At 36.3% G+C, this 20,279-nt stretch overlaps 1 protein-coding gene across 1 annotated transcript in view; it reads right to left on the bottom strand.

Annotated features, from left to right (window-relative positions):
- The window catches only part of LOC140160696 (E3 ubiquitin-protein ligase HERC2-like), a 118,658-nt gene that overhangs the window by 2,798 nt on the left and 95,581 nt on the right, over nucleotides 1-20,279 (bottom strand). Inside the window, 14 exon segments of the mRNA XM_072183983.1 lie at nucleotides 537-749; nucleotides 1,330-1,435; nucleotides 9,682-9,844; nucleotides 10,954-11,088; nucleotides 12,572-12,766; nucleotides 13,316-13,541; nucleotides 14,065-14,354; nucleotides 14,776-14,871; nucleotides 15,468-15,607; nucleotides 16,115-16,214; nucleotides 16,217-16,367; nucleotides 17,670-17,847; nucleotides 18,653-18,867; nucleotides 19,647-19,845. Coding sequence (XP_072040084.1) covers nucleotides 537-749; nucleotides 1,330-1,435; nucleotides 9,682-9,844; nucleotides 10,954-11,088; nucleotides 12,572-12,766; nucleotides 13,316-13,541; nucleotides 14,065-14,354; nucleotides 14,776-14,871; nucleotides 15,468-15,607; nucleotides 16,115-16,214; nucleotides 16,217-16,367; nucleotides 17,670-17,847; nucleotides 18,653-18,867; nucleotides 19,647-19,845 — 2,407 coding nt within the window.

The following is a 20,279-nucleotide window of genomic DNA, read 5'->3' as shown; positions in this document are numbered from 1 at the left end:
TGATACAGGTATTTTTGTACTCCAGGCCTTCTGGCTCTCACACATTTTATGCATAGTGTTGCACTTAGGGCTTTATATTTTCACTGATAACAGTGGCTAAAGCTTGATTATGGCTATACAATCATAAGGTGCCCAGTGTTGTAAGGATTTTTTTGGTCAAAAATCTCATTTTGGCCAAATATTCACTTAATGCACTCAGGGCCTTTTGGCTCTGATCACTCGATATAAACCTTTCTTTTCAGCTATTTTGGGCTACCCTTGATTTTATCAACCACTTGTTGTTCGCACTTTGTTTTCTGTATTTAAAACTGTTTTGAAACATTTAGGCTTTGTGTGATGGTCACCTGACCCTTATGTTTACTACTACATTTGTTCCTAATGCTATTTATTTTTGTATTTATATGCAGTGGTGATCATTTCTAAATAAATACTGACTGAATGAATGCTACAGACTTCCAACTTGATGTCAGTTAAAACCTCATTATTAATATATGATTTCGTATATACCTGACATCAAAACTAAATAAAACACTAACCTGAAGTACAAAGTCCCGACCACGGAAGTCAGCTATAGTGCGAGGAAGCCTAGTGCGCCCCCACACAAAGCGCAGGAATAGGGAGCGTTCAGTGTTGGTGAATTCCTCCATGACCTCCCAGAACCATTGAACCAACGGGGCTGTGGCATCAATACCTTTGTAGGTAGCAACTGATTTCAGCAGATGAAGTGGAATGTCAGGGCTTCCACAAACCTGAGATCAAAAAATAACAAACAATGCTATAAAGTATTCTAATGCTAAACTTACAAGTCCTCTAGGCAGAGCCATGTAAGCTATGTTATTACACAACATATGTCATAAAAATTGAATTTGCTTAAAAACTGAGTAGTGGTATGATTTTTTAAGTTCTGTTTTCTATCTTAGATTGAGGACTAAAATTAATACTAAAACAATATGTTACCAAATTTTAAATTGTATTGTTCCAGTGGTTTTGATATGAGAAGCAAAAATGTGTATAACAATGCCCCATAGGAGAGTGCATACACTTAGAGTGTGGTTACCAAATCACTACATTTTTGGTAACCCCATTTAAGCGACAACTATCCCAGGTGCTAAATTTCAGTGGCGTAATGAGAAAAATATGAGCTTTCTTCTGATACCAAAATCTCAGTTTTGATGAAGAAAAATGGGGGATGAGGCTGTTGATCGGGTCAAGGACCTTTAATTGAGGTCATAACTGATCATTGTCTCATTTAAAACAACATTTCTTTATAGTTAAACAAATTGCAAACAAAAAATGTACTAAAATAAGGTAAGCATTACAAGCTCTTACCATGGTCTCTAGTTCGGATCCTGTGAATAGAGATAGAAGAGGAACAGGTACAACTCTTGCCATGCCTTCACGTACCCACTGTACCTGCTCACCAAACTCATGTAATCTGTCAAAACATAATAAGACAGTGACTCATTTTAAAAACATGTAAACAGGGATATTTGTATGGATAAGCCCCACCCCCAATACACTAGCAATTGGAAATATTGTTAGTTAACAAAAAGGGTTTTTTACTATGCCAGAGGGGATCTACAACACGGTTCTCACAGCCTTCAAACTTCAATGACTTTTAACCTTCGTAGAATTCCCATGCCCAAAATTAACATTTTAAATTTTGTTGCCAATTTTTTTTTCAATTCTGTGACTTCTCAACTCTGTGGGAACCTAATCTCTGGATCCTAAATACATTATCAGCTACAAGTCGATGCCATCACATTATGTGACGAATCACGACTTCATACACCCAGAATCTGAACTTTTACAACCAAGTGAGGACATTTTCTAAACGGAGTGTTCAAAACCCTTATCTCTAAATATAATTAATCTTTTCCGCGAGCACGTCCCCGTCCCTTGTCTTGTCATTCATTCATTCATATTTTATTTTCATCAATCATCAAAATGCATGTAATACATAAAAACCAACAAAGTAATACAAAATATATAAAGCTAGAATATTAAATACAATCAGGAATCAATAGTATCATCAAGCTTACGATTAAATCAATATAATGTAAGTCAATACAGTAATATAATAATGCATGCTTAAGCAGACTACATTTTAAATGACAGTAATGATAATAATAATAATAATAATAATGATAATAATAATAATAACACAAATAATAATAATAATGATAATACAATATAGTACTGCATGATTAATTATTAAGCAAGATTAAGCAAGCATTAGATTATACAAAATATATGAATGATCATTGATATAATGAATAGTCAAAATTAATAATGAAATATGAGTCAAGAATTAATGGTATAATTATATATCGATACAATCAATTAGTAACAATTATATCAGTATTATATAAATAAATACAACAACATAATAATGCATGCTTATCAGAATACATTTTAAATGGTCATTGATACAATAAATACAAAGTATAGTAATACAATTCTAAACTAGGTTGTTGAGCAAAGGAAATTGAGAGGGAAAAGAGATGATTGACGAGGACTCTGCTAAACACGGGGCGTGAGGTGCAGAGACCTCATGGACACACAAACATACACATACACATATCCGACAGAAAGAAAAGAAGAGAAAAGGATATGAAAGAGAAGAAAAAGAAAAGAGACAGAGAAGAATAGTGAAGGTCATAGCTACTAATTACGTCAAGAGCATAATGGAGACAAACGCCTACGGTTTCTGATGATGATTCTGATGATGCAGTATTAATGTGAAGTTCGGTGGCTACTATTGTAGGAATGCAAGCAGTAGAAGATAATTAAAGCACACAAAGGGAACACATGGGGAACACAATACAAAGATTGGATAGCAGCTAAGTAGAATTAGAAAATCAAGCACAACTACCGTAAAGCTTCGAGGGTAAACATGTAGTGTCTATGCCAAATCATATTCACCGATGAAACATTTTTTCAGCCTGCTTTTAAAGGCAACATGTGATACAGAGTGTTTGATGTTAAGAGGGAGAGAGTTCCAGAGAAGTGGTCCTCTGGTTTTAGAGGTGTTACCAGCAAGAACAGATTTAGTAGGAATGATGAATGGCTCATTAGCATGTCTGGTGTTATAGGGGTGGGCAAATACATCAATGTTGAAAAAATTGTCATGAAGAAGATCAGGAGGGAGTAGACCATTATAAAACTGAAACATAAAAGAACCAAGTTGAAGCTTATAGATATCATAGAGTTTTAGAGTTTGAAGGGAGGAAAATAGAGGATCAGTGTGAGCAAGCCATAGGGAGTAGGTACAAGTTCTAATAACTCTCTTTTGAAGAAGGAACAGTGAATGTAGGTTAGAGTTGTTGGGGTCAGCCCATACCAGGGCACCATAGGAAAGATATGGGAGGACAAGGGAGTTATAGAGAGTAAGAATAGAAGATGAAGGGATGAATTGCCTGACCTTACGGATGATGCCGTTGTATTTAGAAACTATTTTTGAAATGTGCTGTGTGGGAGTTCCAGGAAAGGTTGTGATCTATAAGCAGGCCTAAGAATTTGGTAGTGTTTACTTTTTCAATAGGTGTGCTATCTATTTTAATATCATAAGAAATATCAGGTTTATTGTTATGTTTATTTTTGAATACAATATAGTTCGCTTTTCTTTATATTTAGTGACAATTTATTTAATTTAAACCAGTTAGATATTATTTTAAGTTCTCTATTTACAGTTAATTCAAGTAATTTAGGGTCAAGGTGTGAAAAAAGTATATTGGTATCATCAGCAAACAATATGAAATGTGGAGTAGATGTTGTGCAGGGAAGATCATTGATGTAGAGTAGAAAAAGAAGAGGACCCAAGATAGATCCTTGGGGGACACCGCAGGTTACATCAGAAGAATGAGAACAAGAGCCATTAATCATGACTTTTTGGCTTCTTCCGGAAAGGTAGTTTTGACCCAATCATTAGCAAGACCTCGAATACCATAATGATACAGTTTGTCAAGAAGGATTGTGTGGTTTATGGTATCAAGGCCTTGCTAAGATCCAAAAAGATACCAATTGTGTGGAGTCTCTGATCTAGATTATCAGCAATCCTACAATAAAGATCATTCACTGCCATGTTGGTGGACCTTCCTGGTCTAAAACCAAACTGATGTTTAGTTAGTATATTGTTGCGGGTGATAAAATCTTCGATCCTAATATATACAATTCTTTCAAGAAGTTTGGAGATAGTTGGAAGAATGGAAATGGGCCTGTAGTTGGTAAAGTCATGTTTGTTACCAGACTTGAAGATGGGGGTAACGTTGGCTTGCTTCAGTGTTGATGGTATGATGCCTGTGGAGAGGGATAGATTAAAGATATGTGCAAGTATGGTGCTGATGGAAGGAATGATTTGTTTTAAAAGGTTGTTGCTGATGCAGTCATTACTACTACTGTGACTGTTTTTAAGTTTAGAAGTTAATTTAATGATCTCCTCTGAGCATGTTGGAGATAAAAACAAACTATCAGGGCTATTGTTTGAAGAAAATGTATGATTAAACTCAGGCGGTGGATCAGGAATCTTCTTAGCCAGTGTTATACCTATATTAGCAAAGAATGAATTAAATTGATCAGCAATTTGTTTATTGTCGGTTAATTTAGAACCATCTTTATCAACGAAAAACTCAGGTAGTTTAGATTTTTTATTTCGCCTAATAAGTTATTTAGTGTTTGCCACATTTTTTTGTATTATTTTTATTATCTTCTAGTTTAGTTGTAATATAATTTCTTTTGCTAGTTCTAAGAAGTTGGTTTAAATAGTTCCTATAATTAGTATATTTATTTTTATTTTCCGAAGTTGGTTTTGAAATGTAAGTTTTGTAAAGTTTATCCTTGGTTTTAATAGATTTAATGAGTGCTTTAGTTACCCACGGTTTTTTCGGAGTATTACGTTTAGATATTTTTTTATTTTTTAGTGGGCAATGAATATTAAGAAGGTCATTGAATTTATGAATGAATAAATTATACGCATCATTGGGGTTACAAGAACTTTCAACAACATGCCAATCAACTAGAGAAAGCGCATTTTTTAAACCATTAATATTGTTCGGGTGGAATTGACGCTGTTGGTGGGTTTGTGTAGTTTTAATTGGCTTGTTGTTGTCAGTTAGTTTAGTGATGAAGACAGGGAAGTGATCGGACAAATCCGTGACAACAATGCCAGAGTTGATGATACTAGTGATGTCGTTTGTAAATATGTTGTCGATTAATGTTGCAGAGGTGTGTCCATTTTTGTTGGTTTTTTTGCGAGTGGGTCGAGTGATGGTTGGGATGTAATCATGGGAGTAAAATAAATTCAGGAATTCAGAAACCTTGGAGTTGCTCTCGTGAACAAGAAGATCAATATTGAAGTCACCCATAATAAAACAAGTCTTTTTCTCTCTAGAAACAAGATCGAGCGTATTTGTTAGAGAGGATATAAAATCTGCAAAGATGACGTACTCTGGTTTGTAGACAATGCCAATGATGACCTTTTGGGAGTTATGGGTTATTTCAATAAAGATAGAGTCGCAATGTTTGGCAGTGATGTTTAGATCAGTTCTGATAGAATAATTGATGCTTGACTTGATGAATAACGAACAACCGCCACCGCGACGACCTTTTCTAACACAATTTTCAACGGTAAAATCACCAAAATCACAAAGCAAGGAGTTGTCATCAGAAGTAAACCAGGTTTCTGAGAACCCGTAAATGTCAAAATGCTGATTTAAAACAGAGAGATAGTCAATGACATCATTAGAATGTTTAGCAAGGCTGCTGGAATTTAAATGAAAAAGAGAGAAATTACAGTCATTTAGGCTAGGTTGGTGATTCTGGATGGTACTTGAGTCATAGTAGGTACAGCGGCTTCATTATTAACATTAGTAACATCAGTATCATCAGACGAACCATCAGAGGGGTGTAGTGAGCTATTAAAGGAAAAGGGATGGAAAATAAGATCAGAAATTAGTTCAGAGTTAAAAGAAGTAGGGTCGGACATGAAAATATACAATACAAATCAGTATGAAAAAAAAAATTAGCTTAATTATACAAAAAAAAAAAAAAAGAGTTTATAATACAATGAATTAAATATACCTAAATAAAATAGGTATAACCCAGTTTACTAGGAGTAAAAAAAACCCATAGATGTGACTATTAAAGCTTGAAAGCCGTGTAGTTTGGATGTGAAGAGCACATTATTTGTCAAACAAAAGTAGCCTATTCATACATGGATCGGAATTAGACTGAATGGGAACAAATGTGTCAATGGGGTTATCAAACCAGGGTAGCCGACCATGGATGAAGACCTGTTTGGAACACAATGCCAAGTTATTCATGCATGATCAGTGATGAAGACACGATACACTACATGTAGTGTCAACGAGTAATAATATCCAGGGCATCAGCAGAGCATGCTTGAATAGAACTGTTAAAACACGATAATTTACGGAGGAGAAGTACTGCAATAGCTTGCAATCATGAAGTGGCTAATCAACATAAACAAAGCTATCTAGGAGAAGTTCCGTAATAATGAAGTTGATAATTACCACATTACAGTGCTGGATATAATGAGAAGAGGTACTTGAATAAAGTAATAGGTAAGTAGTATATCAACATGCGATCAGAATACGTGATAAGACCAAGTACAGTAGCTCTATAGGACACCAAAATTGATTTATGTCTATTACTAATACCATAGAAAACCATGATAAAGTAAGATATTTTGACATGCAATTAATGTTAAAAGCGAAAGCATGCAAACAGTTTTTAGTAAACATGGTAAATAAGACAAAGTAAGGTAGCTATTTGAAATAATAGCACTATTAGCAAGTAGCTGCAAAGCCAAGTGTATGATGCTTAAAGGGATGATAAGGAAGATCAAAAAACCAGTGAAGGGACATGGTCAAGCCATACACGTGCCTTATGCAATGAATATAATTAAATAAGATGATAGGCTAAGATTTTGAACTCAAATACAAATTACTAGATATAAATATCAGAATCAAGTTCATGTCTATAATTAAGACAATAGAAAACCATGAATAAGTGAGAAATATTGAACATAATTCAATATTTAAGTGGGAATTGACATGCAATCAGTATAATAGTAAATAAAACAAAGTAGAGTAATTATTTGAAACAATAGCAATAAAGTAGGTTAATTGCAAAGCCAAGTGTATGCTTAAAGTGAGGAAGCACATAAAGATCATAAAACCAATGGAGGGAACTGATGAAGCCATACACGTGCCTTGTGCAATGAATATAATTAGATAAGATGATATGCTAAGATTGTGAACTCAAATACAAATTACTAGATATAAACATCATAATTAAGTTCATGTCTGTAACTAAGACAATAGAAAACCATGATCAAGTGCGAGATACTGAACATAATTCAATATTTAAGTGGGAATTGATATGCAATCAGTGTATAGTAAATGAGACAAAGTAGAGTAATTATTTGAAACAATAGCACTAAAGTAAGTTAATTGCAAAGTCAAGTGTATGCTTAAAGTGAGGATGCAAAGAAAGATCATAAAACCAATGGAGGGATATGATGGAGCCATACACGTGCCTTGTGCAATTAATATAATTAGACAAGATGATATGCTAAGATTTTGAACTCAAATACAAATTACTAGATATAAACATCATAATCAAGTTCATGTCTGTAACTAAGACAATAGGAAACCATGATCAACTTAGAAATATTGAACATAATTCAATATTTAAGTGAGAATTGACATGCAATCAGTGTATAATAGTAAATGAGGCAAAGTAGAGTAATTATTTGAAACAATAGCACTTAAGTATGTTATTTGCAAAGCCAAGTGTATGCTTAAAGTGAGGAAGCACATAAAGATCATAAGACCAATGGAGGGAAATCATGGAGCCATACACGTGTCTTGTGCAATTAATATAATTAAACAAGATGATATGCTAAGATTTTGAACTCAAATACAAATTACTAGATATAAACATCATAATCAAGTTCATGTCTATAACTAAGACAATAGAAACCCATGATCAAGTGAGGGATACTGAACATAATTCAATATTTAAGTGGGAATTGACATGTAATCAGTGTATAGTAAATGAGACAAAGTAGAGTAATTATTTGAAACAATACCACTAAAGTAAGTTAATTGCAAAGCCAAGTGTATGCTTAAAGTGATGATGCAAAGAAAGATCATAAAACCAATGGAGGGAAATGATGGAGCCATACACGTGCCCTGTGCAATTAATATAATTAAACAAGATGATATGCTAAGATTTTGAACTCAAATACAAACTACTAGATATAAACATCATAATCAAGTTCATGTCTATAACTAAGACAATAGAAAACCATGATCAAGTGAGAGATACTGAACATAATTCAATATTTAAGTGGGAATTGACATGCAATCAGTGTATAGTAAATGAGACAAAGTAGAGTAATTATTTGAAACAATAGCACTAAAGTAAGTTAATTGCAAAGCCAAGTGTATGCTTAAAATGATGATGCAAAGAAAGATCATAAAACCAATGGAGGGAAATGATGAAGCCATACACGTGCCTTGTGCAATTAATATAATTAGACAAGATGATATGCTAAGATTTTGAAATTACTTTTGGTTATGTTTGGTAAAGTTTGATGGGGTCAGTTGAAGTGGTGCACGGTAATTTTAATATTTTGTTCACATAAATCTTTGGTAAAGTTGCTCTTTGTTTTGCTAATTTCATTTGATTTTAGGGAAAGGCTAACTTTCAGGCCTTTTTGGTCTTCCAGCCTTTTCCTCCATATGTATCGTGTTTGTATATTTTTGATGTAATGTAATGCAATGATTTTTATGGAAATAAATATGAATATGAATATGAAACCCATAAATCAGGCCTTCTCAACTGGCGGCACGAGCGCCACTTGTGGCACTTTGAGTCAGTTGAAGTGCCGCACAGTAATTTTAATATTTTGTTCACATAAATCTTGGAACAAAAAAGGGGTGAAAATACCCAATCTGGGCCTTTAAAAACCTCCAGATCCATGAGCTTCCGGGGTCGCTGCCCCCTGGACCCCTGATAAGGCACAGCTTCACCATACCCGCTATGCACACACACTACCTCGCGAAGTCCACCCTTGACATGTTGGCACGTCATGATCACTAAAATTTTCCAGTTGGTGCTTCAAATAAACTAGTTGAGAAGGCCTGCCATAAATCAAATATCTGCAGGTGCATACCTTGAAAATGTTTTCAATCTGTTTATTTGATACAATTGTGTTGTGTGTAGGGGGTGTGTGGGATGGGTGGGGGCAGTGTCTTTTCCAGTGTCTTTTCCAGACTTCAAAAGTGGGTCATATATATGACTTAGTAAATAAGACCCTTCTTCTCTATTCTTCTTTATTCATGGTCCAGAGGCCAGTTTCCGAGAAAGTGAATCTGATGTTCTGATCTGATGAAGTCCTCTGATGAGATGGATGACATTATTAGTAAGTAAAAACTGACTGGTTTTATCAAGCATCAGTTGTTATTTGATTTGAAGAACAAACCTGATGAATCAAAATTTTAGATCATTCGGGGAATCAAGACCTGTGTGTGACCCCCGACTTTTGTTTGTGAACTTACAATATCTTTCCATTTATACTATTTATTAATTTTTCCCAATTCTCTTACAAAGTATTTAGAATACAAAAACTTGGTCATGATATGCCTAACTCACCTGTAATTGAGAGCTGCTCTGACATATTCATTCCTATTTTCCAGTGTTATCCTAGAGTGTTTGGAGCTGAGTGGTATATCTTGTCCAGTGGCGCTAGGAGTACTAAATGGCATCTCCATCTGAGCAAATGCATCAGGCTCCATGTCACGGATGCACATTAGACCTTAAAAGAGTAAGGATAGAGGGTTATATTTATCAACATTCACCCGTGCTGAGCCTGATACAAGTATGAAACATTCTTACAGGGAGAGTAGAAAATGGGCAAGACAGCTCATTTAATTTAAGACAGACTATCACAATATGTTAATTAGGGTTAGAGATTAGGGTAGTAAGGTTAGAGGTTAGGGTTTGTGATGGTTTTAAATGAGTTGTATTTTTCCAGTGGTTTTGATATGAAAAGCAAAAAATGTGTATAACAATGCCCCATAGGAGAGTGCATACACTTAGAGTGTAGTTACCACAAATCACTACATTTTTGGTCACCCCATTTAAGCGACAACTATCCCAGGTGCTAAATTTCACTGGCGTAATGAGAAACATATGTGATGCGATCAAGCAAAATCAGTCGGAACTCGGATATATTGATTTTGAGTTATACCCAAACAAAGGAAATAATTCCTTTTGGGCAAGACAGCTCATTTAATTTAAGACAGACTATCACAATATGTTAATTAGGGTTAGAGATTAGGGTAGTAAGGTTAGAGGTTAGGGTTTGTGATGGTTTTAAATGAGACATTTACCAGACAGCTGCTAATTTCAACAGTATTTTGGGGGTGAAAACAGCATAAAAAGAATTGTAGTCAATGAATACTTCATCTTGTTTGTACGCCATCTGAAAAAACCTTTCAAATCACTGAAAAATACTATGTAAGATGGAAAAAATGCATTTTTGTGATTGTTTAAAATGGTATGTTTTTCTTTCATTTTTGTGACACTTTTGCTGAAATATTGCGTGTCCGCACATTCCCAGTGGCTCTTACAAAATCGAGGCTGTTAGCCATTGTAAGGTAGTTGTGGTTCAGTGTGCTATAACAAGACATTCAACTATTTGGTAATTTGTGATCTTACTCATCTAGTTTCATCTGATATTGTTGGCTTTTAACTGTCAAGAGAATTTTGAACAGATGTTGCCATTTTTCCCATTGGAAAACTGTGCACTCCCCTTCCACTCAGGACAAATATATTAAGGGCTGGGCATTTGCTCCCTCAGAGAAACCAGTCTGGCTCATACAGCTCAATGCATTTCTTTAGACAATTTGTATAGTAACTTACCAGGGACATAATCCTTATCTACTTCTGTTAGGTCTGTGACAGTGAGTGGCATACCAGCCAGTTGTTTCCATACAGGCTCAGCTAGGGATAGACTCAATGGAGAGCCGGTCCTGATAGCTATGCCAATAAGTATACCTGTAATACAAAATAAAAGATAGAATGATGTCAGAATTCAGACATGTATGTGTAAGTGTAGCTGTAATTGATACTGTTTTTTTCATGACTGATGGAAGGCCTCTCCTGAAATCGATACTATGCAATTTTGCTACTGAAGCTATAACATGATGTACTGTATTCCCCTTAGGAAATTGGAGCCAAATGTGTTCCATCTTTCAATCAAACTTCAATGTTATTATTTATAATAAGAAGGGTCCAACTACACTATTTGACAACTAGAAACATCACAGTTTTTGACGCAAGGCATTGATTGGGATGCCATCACCTTGGGGCGATTTCAATGTGGACACCATTTCTTCCACAAATATGAATATTTTATAGAATTAGGATCCAGGACTTTATCCCTGTTCTTTGATAATCTATAAATCTATGTGCAATAGAGGCCGTCAGCGTGACGTCATATGCCGCCATCTTGTGGGTACACGCTGTGATGGTCGTTCGATCTCCATGCGTGAACAGCAAAATCACCGCGTTGATACGCGATAACAGCTGCGTGACAAGCTGCGCCTTGCGCATAGTGTCCGACGCATGAACACACAGATCATTTGTACCCACAAGATGGCGAAAGGGTGACAGCCTCTATTCAGTGGAACGGCATAACGTCTAGTGCAGGGCGATACATTCAAAAATAGTGTGCACGTATGGTAATTAATCAAGTTACACAACTACTTGACAGGGGCAAAGGAGATTACCATCGACTCAGTCATGGTACCGATGACCACGTAAGGCGCCCTCGAATGTCCTTTTCTTCCCGAGTGACTTTTCACTCATTTTTGACTTTAAAATCTTATAAATTGTAAGCTTTCTTTAAGGGATCTGGAATGAGCATTTTGAGCATTTTGAAATGTCTTTCTGATATAAAATAATTTTCATTTTTGAAATTCACGATATAATACAAATTTTAAGACGAATTATTAAAATTTGATATTTTTCACATTTTTGATATATAACAGTTCTCGAAGTAAACTTTATAAATCTAATGAGTGTATGTAGCTGGGAGGAAAACGACGATCAATTGAAAATTTTGACCTTTCATATTGAAGATATGGATTTTTTCCCCAAAAAGACCTAATTTTTTTTTGTTTTGGGAAAAAAATCCATATCTTCAATATGAAAGGTCAACATTTTCAATTGATCATCGGCTTTTCATCCCACCTACATACACTTTAAGTATAAATCATCAGATTTAAAAAGATTACTTCGAGTACTGTTAAATATCAAAAATATCAATTTTTAATCATTTGCCATAAAATGTGTATCACATTGCGAATTTCAAAAAATCAAAATTATTTCATATCAGAAGGACATTCTTCGTATTCAGAATGCAATTCGATATGTCTGATGTGCTCTAATGCCCCACAATAAATACTGTCCAAACGTTCATACCCCACCCCTTAATGGCAAAGTTCACAGATGTTGACAGCATTAACCAACTACTCACCCAGGAATCGATACATATACTGATGTACCAGTGATTTCGCTGTAGGATTCAACACAAAACAGTCTCTATTGGCCCCTGCCTCATCACGTCCATTGGGTGTCAGTACTAATAGCGGTGTAGAGCCATTCTGTAACTCATCACACATCTCTGCTATAGATTCACTGTAGCCTCCACCACAGTCATCCACACTCTCACCTGAAATACACAGAGGTTTGGGTTGCATCATAAGAATGCTAGTTCCTTTACATAGATGTATATTTTTACAGAAGGGCTTATTTCTCTGCATACATAAGTTTCCAGAGATGTTTATTTTTCCATGACTTGACATGTTTTTTTCAATGGGTGAAAATGGGTTTCTGCTTCCACAATGTGCCTTTTTGTGTGTGTTTGAAGGTCATACACTTGTGGAATGCCTGTGGTATCCACACATTTCGTGTTCAAGAATGAAATATAGGAAAAGTGTAAGCAAATTTGAACTATATAGGAACAGTAGTAGGGAATTTCTGAATTTACATATCCCAGTACATACTTCGCATTCACTACATAACTGGTCTATTCTTAATTCTGAACAAATTAATCAAAGATTGACCTGAACCCCCATCTTCGGTAAGAGAACATAATATATAGGTCTATGTAAGAAAACTCAAAATAACAAAATTAAAAACAAGCAATATAGATCAAAATCGGCAAAGTGACGGAAATTAAACACGCCAAAAATGACCACATTTATTATTACTTCCTTACCAATAAATTTGACTTTCCATACTCTATGTGGCAGCAATAGGCTATCAGATCCAAAGTGACTTAGCTTGCAGCACACTTGACCAAAGACAGACTTGGTGCCTTCTGGTCCAGCGAGGCCGCCCTTGCTACGAGAGCGCTTCACCTGAATACGATTGAGCTCGATGACAGGACCGTGTTGTCGATCGCGAATCATGGTGGCTTGGACAACTTTACGGAATGCTGCTTCCTGTGAAATCATGAAAATAAAAAAATTAAAACTTGTGTGTGATTGAGTGAAAATATTAACCATTTAGAAATTGCTGCATTATATCAGGCATAATAACTGGATCTTTAAAGGCACAGAATGAAACAGAAGTGGAAATTACTAATTTCAAGTTACGCATTCTGGTTTTTGGAAAACAAATTTTCTAAAATCTTTATAACCAATTATCAAAATTAACATAAAATATGAAATTTATGAGTTAATCTCATAGCCTGTACTACAAATTTTGAATGCTTAGACTTGTGCCAAATTTGTGACTGAAATTGTCATAAGTCATGCATGTTTTTGTCCCATTTCCCTTGAAATTGCAAACTATTCATATTTGACTTTTATTGCCAGTTTCAAAGAGAGTAGGGTGTTAACCCCTGACAGTTCCCAATCCGTCCCGGTGTTGAAATGGACGCCAATGGAAAGAAGCTTCAATAGAAGGCTTTCTTGGGTTATCCAGGGTTGTCGAAACCCGAACAAATCAAATCAAATCATGTACCTTTCCTGATGATACCAGTAGTCCCCTGAGCGCATCAATGCCAACCAGTGTCCCCGTTGCCGTGCCCTCTGGTTTAGCATGGAGATCAAACATTGGTATAGATGGACAGAACAGCTCAGAGAAGTGATGTAGTAACACAAGTCTATTACGTATGACATGGATGGGGATTTCCCTCAGTAGGTTGTATTCCATAGGTATAGTGGACGGCAGGTTACCGGCATTGACTGGTTTACTTGTAGACCACGCCACCGTGTGAGCTGATCCACATGCTACGTTTGTTATTTTCTTGTCTGGAAAATAAAATGATGAAAACAAGAGTGAATGAAATACCTATCTTGATGTTTGTAATATTAATTTTGATATATCCAATAATAGTATTCAACGTCCTTTGCATTTTATTGTTCTGAGCACCACCGAAATGGATATATCTTTGGAACAGTAAGTCTAATTATGATGAGGCTTGTTGAACAATAAAACTCTGAGAATGGCTCATGTAATGAAATTGAAAACTGAATATTGATTTTGATTGATATCAGACTCATTTAGTTTGATTGCATCACATGACATAAACAGATTTTTAAATTTTTTTAAATAGAGATGTACAGTGCTGGACAAAATGTGAAATCTTCTGGAATAAACTAAAAATATCCCTCCAAGGCAGGATGTCCTTTCAATTCTATAAAAAGGTTACATGTAGAAAAGAACGCTAACCTTGCAATGCTGCCACCATTCTTGGTCTCTGTATGGCGTTGGTGGTACCATCACCCAGCTGACCTTCATCGTTGTCACCCCAAGTGTATACCTCACCTGTACGGAACAAAAACAATACAAGGTTGGGAGTTATAGATCGATCTTAGAACATGAGCTAAAATAAGATCAAAATCTAGCAGGGTAAAATGGATTATGGGATCTAGTAAGAACCTGATGTTATTGGTTTTTAACAATTTTTTCTCCAAATGCTATCTTTCGGGTATTTTTTTTACATGAAAAGAAGTCAAGGCTGCCAAAAAATTCTGTAACAGTTTCATTTCAAAAAGTTTCTACAATTGTAAATCATTCATTGATGCACTGTAATATCAAGAGACTGCATAACCAAAGCAAGGTATACATGCAGGCATTAAGTTTTTCTAGTTGAAAACCCCCTATGAAAGACATGACCTGAATCTTCCACACATGGAATGTACATTTCAAATGGGGCTACCTGAATGGGCGACTCCATTTGAAATCTACACCCCCTGTGTGGGAGAATAAGATCATGTCTTCCACAGGGGGTGTGTGGATTTTAACTGGAATAGCCCATTATTTAGACATCTCAAAATATTTTCAAATTTCATGATTGGAAATGATTGCATAGATTTATTCCTGCAATAAATGATAATACAACTCGAGCTCTTGTCACTCACCATTATCTGTACAGGCCACACAGTGCAATGACCCTGTCGCTACACAGATGACTTTCTTGCCCTGTAAGGCTGCTACCTTACGAGGGCGCCTTACGTGGTCATCGGTACCATGACCGAGTCGATGGTAATCACCTTTGCCCCTGTAAAAGACAAATGACAAAGGAAAAAAATTGAGCTTTCAAATTGTAGTAACATTTGTTAGTATCACTGATGTGCTAACATAGCCTGCTAATGGTTAAGTCAAATGTGGTGTTTTAAAGATGAAATAGACATTTGCCTGAAGCTGTACTTCTTCTACTTCGGTATATTAAATTATTACGACTCAAGATCACCGCAATGAAAGTCAATGCTAACTATCATGCAGTCTCCTCCGCTGCCGAGTTCAAGAATTGATCCAGAAGAAATCCTTCATTTTTTTCAATACTTTTTTTTTTTATTCATCCCACGAAAAATTAGTTTATGGAATTCCATAGACTTATCCTCTGCTTATAAGCAACTTGGATAAATGTTTTATTTGTATGTTCTTGTAGAATCACTGAAAATCACTTCTCTTAAAGCAAGAAAAATTATCTACAGCTCAGCAAACTATGGCAGCTCCCTTGTACTAGCATTGCTCAATTGTTTCATGTATAGACGACAAGACTTACCATGTATAGACACAACCAGATTTGGTTTGTGCAATAGAGAATTGCGATCCACACTCCACCTTGCACACGCCAACTCCCGACAGCGCATCCGTCTTCTCTGCACCTTGCATCCATCACTTCCACCACGCCCCAGTTTACCGTAGTCGCCATCACCCCATGACCACACGTTGTCGTCGTCCGTTATACACAGTGTCTGGGCGTCGCCGCTACCACATGCCATGTCAATGACTCGATAACCCTTGAGACTTTCAACCTGGATACAAGTAAAAACAAACTATTAGTTCATGTGCTTGCTTAATACAGGTGAAATTTTACAATCAAATATTTTCAAAAAAACTTGTTTTTCCTTCTTCCTGATACCTTGCGGGAAATTCATCATAAGGTGACGAAAAAAAACCCTCTGTTCACGAACCTGACTGACCCAGAATTTGCGCTTTGGAGAATTTTATTTATTATTTTGCTAAAATCATGTAAAATCAGCTATTTTGGGGCTAAAATGCATTAGCTTCTAGGAAAAAAAAAAAAAAAAAAACGCCTGCCCGAACGAGTCTACTTAAAGTCAGTCCGCCAGTAGAACAGAGTTGGGTTTTTTTGTCGCCTAACTAATATGCCACAAGATTTACAAGGCACCTGGGGAATTTGATTTGAAAAATGCATTCACACAAGATAGGGATATTTTTATGCCGCTTCAATAATGTTCAACACATTCAATGACAACAGTGTAAGTATGTATGGTTACTCTCTTGTTCTTATACTGTCATCACCAACTTTATGTTTCACTAATGAAAATTGCATACAAAGTATTAAACATTCCCAGTTTTCTTCTATTCTAAACAAATTTCTATGTATGGCTAGTTTATTAGTGTGCATAATAAAGGTTGACACGTGCCTTAAGGGGGTACTACACCCCTGGCCAATTTTGTGCCTATTTTTGCATTTTTCTCAAAAATTATAGCGCATAGGTGACAAGTAAGATATGTATATTATTGGTAAGGACTACAACTACTGCACAGAAAATTCAGCAACTCAAGGCAAGTAGTTATTGATTTATTGATCAAATATTGGTTTTCCCTCATTTTTGACTGTAACTCCACAACTGTTGTCGGTGCTGAAATAAAATTTCCAGTGCAGTAGTTGTAGTCCTTGCCCCTATAATATACATATCTTATTTGTCACCAATGTGCTATAATTTTTGAGAATAATGCAAAAAAGGCACAAAATTGGGCAGGGGTCTAGTACCCCCTTAAGAACTGAGCAGCCTAAGCTTTTGAAACTATAGTGTATCTTGTCTCTAGTTAAGAGTAACACCATGTTGGATTTTGCAGTGACAGACAATAGGCCCAGGCTGAACCCTGCTCTTTATGACAAGGCCAGCAACTTTTGGTTGTCCAGATATTGCTCGTCTGGTACACAGGACCACCATTTTATGCAACTCTCTGAACCACGCCATGCACCCTCTGTGGTGTCTGCATGTTTAGGGCCACAATGAGTGCCAAATAAGAGCGAAATCAATAGCAAAATAGGTTGTGGTACGAATAATTGCATCTTTCCTTACCAATTTAGGTCGAAGCTGATCCTCACTGTCGCCGTGACCAAGTCGCCCATATCTTCCTTTGCCCCAGGTATATAGCTCACCGCTAGATGTAATACAAGCACTGTGGGCTCCACCACATGCTACATCAACAACCTCCTTGCCACGTAAGCTTTCTATTACACGAGGACGGTCACATTGCCTGTGAGAAAGCAAGTACATTTTAGTTTGATGTTATAGCAGTGTAAAAACTACTGGAAATTTTAATCGAGTGAACACAACTGTCAACAGCGTGATGATTTTCCGCATACACTGTGTGATGAACGTTCGCATGTGCGTAACGCAGAAGTGAATCCAACCATGCCAACTCACTCATGATTGATTAGTATTTTCATTATTGTATCCATGGTCGTGCGTTCGTGTTGTACTTTGAAATACGCAACATACGATCGTGGTCAATCACATACAGCTGTCGGCAGCTGTGTTCATTCAATTGGAATTTTTACTGTAAGAGCTTGGATGGTGAAAAGCTATATTTTATGCCTCTAAATGATGATTTATTTTTTGACGAAAGAGACAAAAGGCAGACACCCTCCACAATAATTATTACTGATAAAGACAGCTGAATAAGTGTTATTGTAAGACAAATCTATAGTAACCTTTTTGTGGAGGGTGCCTGCCTTTCATCTCTTTCTTTAAAAAAACTTTATTTAGAGGTATAATTATATGATTGTAGTTAGAAATCTATGGTATATGACCTGATCAAAGCAGGCAAAGGCGGCAAGTTTGACACCTGAGTTATTATCACTATTAATTTGCAGAGTAACCAGGTGTACTTCTGCTGAAATCCTTAACACCCCAGCCAGCATATTTGGCTGCATGGTTCCGAGCTTTAACAATGCCATGTTTCTAAGCCAATCCATCTTTCTTGCTTTCTGTTTCTACCTGTACCTCTACTATCACCCTTCGTGGCCCGGAATCACATCACAGACAATCTTTGTACTTACGTTCTATTGCCATGTCCCAGTTTGCCGTCTTCTCCTTCACCCCATGAGTACACTTCTCCTTCATTGGACAAGGCCAACGCATGTTTACCACCTGAATTGACAGCAACTCTCTTGATGTGGACGTGCTGGATAGACTCCAAGAGTGTTGGTGTGGAGACAGAGTCTGTACCTCCAATACCTAGTCGGCCACTTGCTCCATAGCCAGTGGCATATACCTATTGACAGATAAGAATCAAAAATGTTGTTATGCTCCTGTTGTGCGACAATAAATACTGGAAACAGTTTGACAGGTTCCTTCCATACTATTAATGTGGTAATGTGCAACAAATAATCACTTCTGGAAATCTCTTAAGAATATTCTTACACATAAAAAACCTCAGCATATCTTATCAATTCCTTGCTGTGTTGTATAAGATTTGATATAGCATGATAAAATTCTTTGTCAAAAGCCTGGTATACATGATTAAAGTTAATAACAGTTCTTTTTTTGTCAAAATAATTTTTTTGTGTCAAAATCAGATTTAAAAAATATTATCAACTTCTGTCAAACACAGCTTAATCCTAATTATTCATTTAGTACGAACTGACAATTAAAGTTAAATTTCACTATTTGGTCAAATTTACCAATCAAGGCCAGAACATGCATTTTTAGGGTGTTTTTCACATGTTAAGACAATCAAGTCTAAAGACTTGTACTAAGTCTCATTTCAATTTATGCATTCTCGGCATACTCAAGATTTTTAATGCTTAGACTTGTTCCAAGTCTTTGATTTTTGTGACTTGATTGTCAGAAAACATGTTTTTGGCTCTTTTTTCAAGAAATTAGTAAAATAGTGAACTTTTTCTTTTTATCTCTAATGAATGATTAGGATTGAGCTGTTTCATTTGGCAGAACTTGATAATATTTTGTTTTTTATCCCAAAAAGTGAGTGCTATATTTTTCTGGAATGGGGAGTAGGTCAGATCATGTCACACTTTGTTAAACATTATGTACCTTTCCATCAGCTGTCACTGCAAACAAGGTCTGTTCTCCTCCCACAATCTGTACAGGCCTCAAAGATGTCAGAGACTCTATAGCTGTGGGGACTTTGACCTTTGCTCCTTCAATGCCCCCTAATTGACCTCTATGATTATGACCCCAGCCGTATATGGTTCCGCTGCCTCCCCAGGATAGCGTCCAATCATCTGGTCGTCTGCAATGAAAAAAGAAAGATACAACTTTGACAATTACTAACCTGATTACAGTTTGGAAAAGATCAGCCCATGCTAGGAACATTGGTCCAGTCATCAACTCCACCTGCCACCTTATCACTGGATGTCTTAGACAAAGATCAACTGACATCCTATACATACTATGTGGTATAACGCCACTAGAGATCTGTTGCAGTGCCGCAAGCAGCACAGAACATCATTGCCAGACCACAGATGAGCAGCATCCTCAGCAAGAATGCACAGCCGAGGACCTTACAGAACAACGGGGCTAAAAAAAGATACTTGCGTACATTGCTATGTAAATTCCAATTAACGCTTAGCACTACGCGTTGGCCGTAAAAGAGGAGCACCCAGCATGTAGTAGAAGCATAGTAGAGCATAAAAGAGAAGCACCCATCCTGTAGTAATTTGTGGC

The sequence above is a fragment of the Amphiura filiformis genome, chromosome 9 (assembly GCF_039555335.1).
Source record: "Amphiura filiformis chromosome 9, Afil_fr2py, whole genome shotgun sequence".
Lineage (NCBI taxonomy): Eukaryota > Metazoa > Echinodermata > Ophiuroidea > Amphilepidida > Amphiuridae > Amphiura > Amphiura filiformis.
This window is presented reverse-complemented; position numbering and strand designations above follow the sequence as displayed.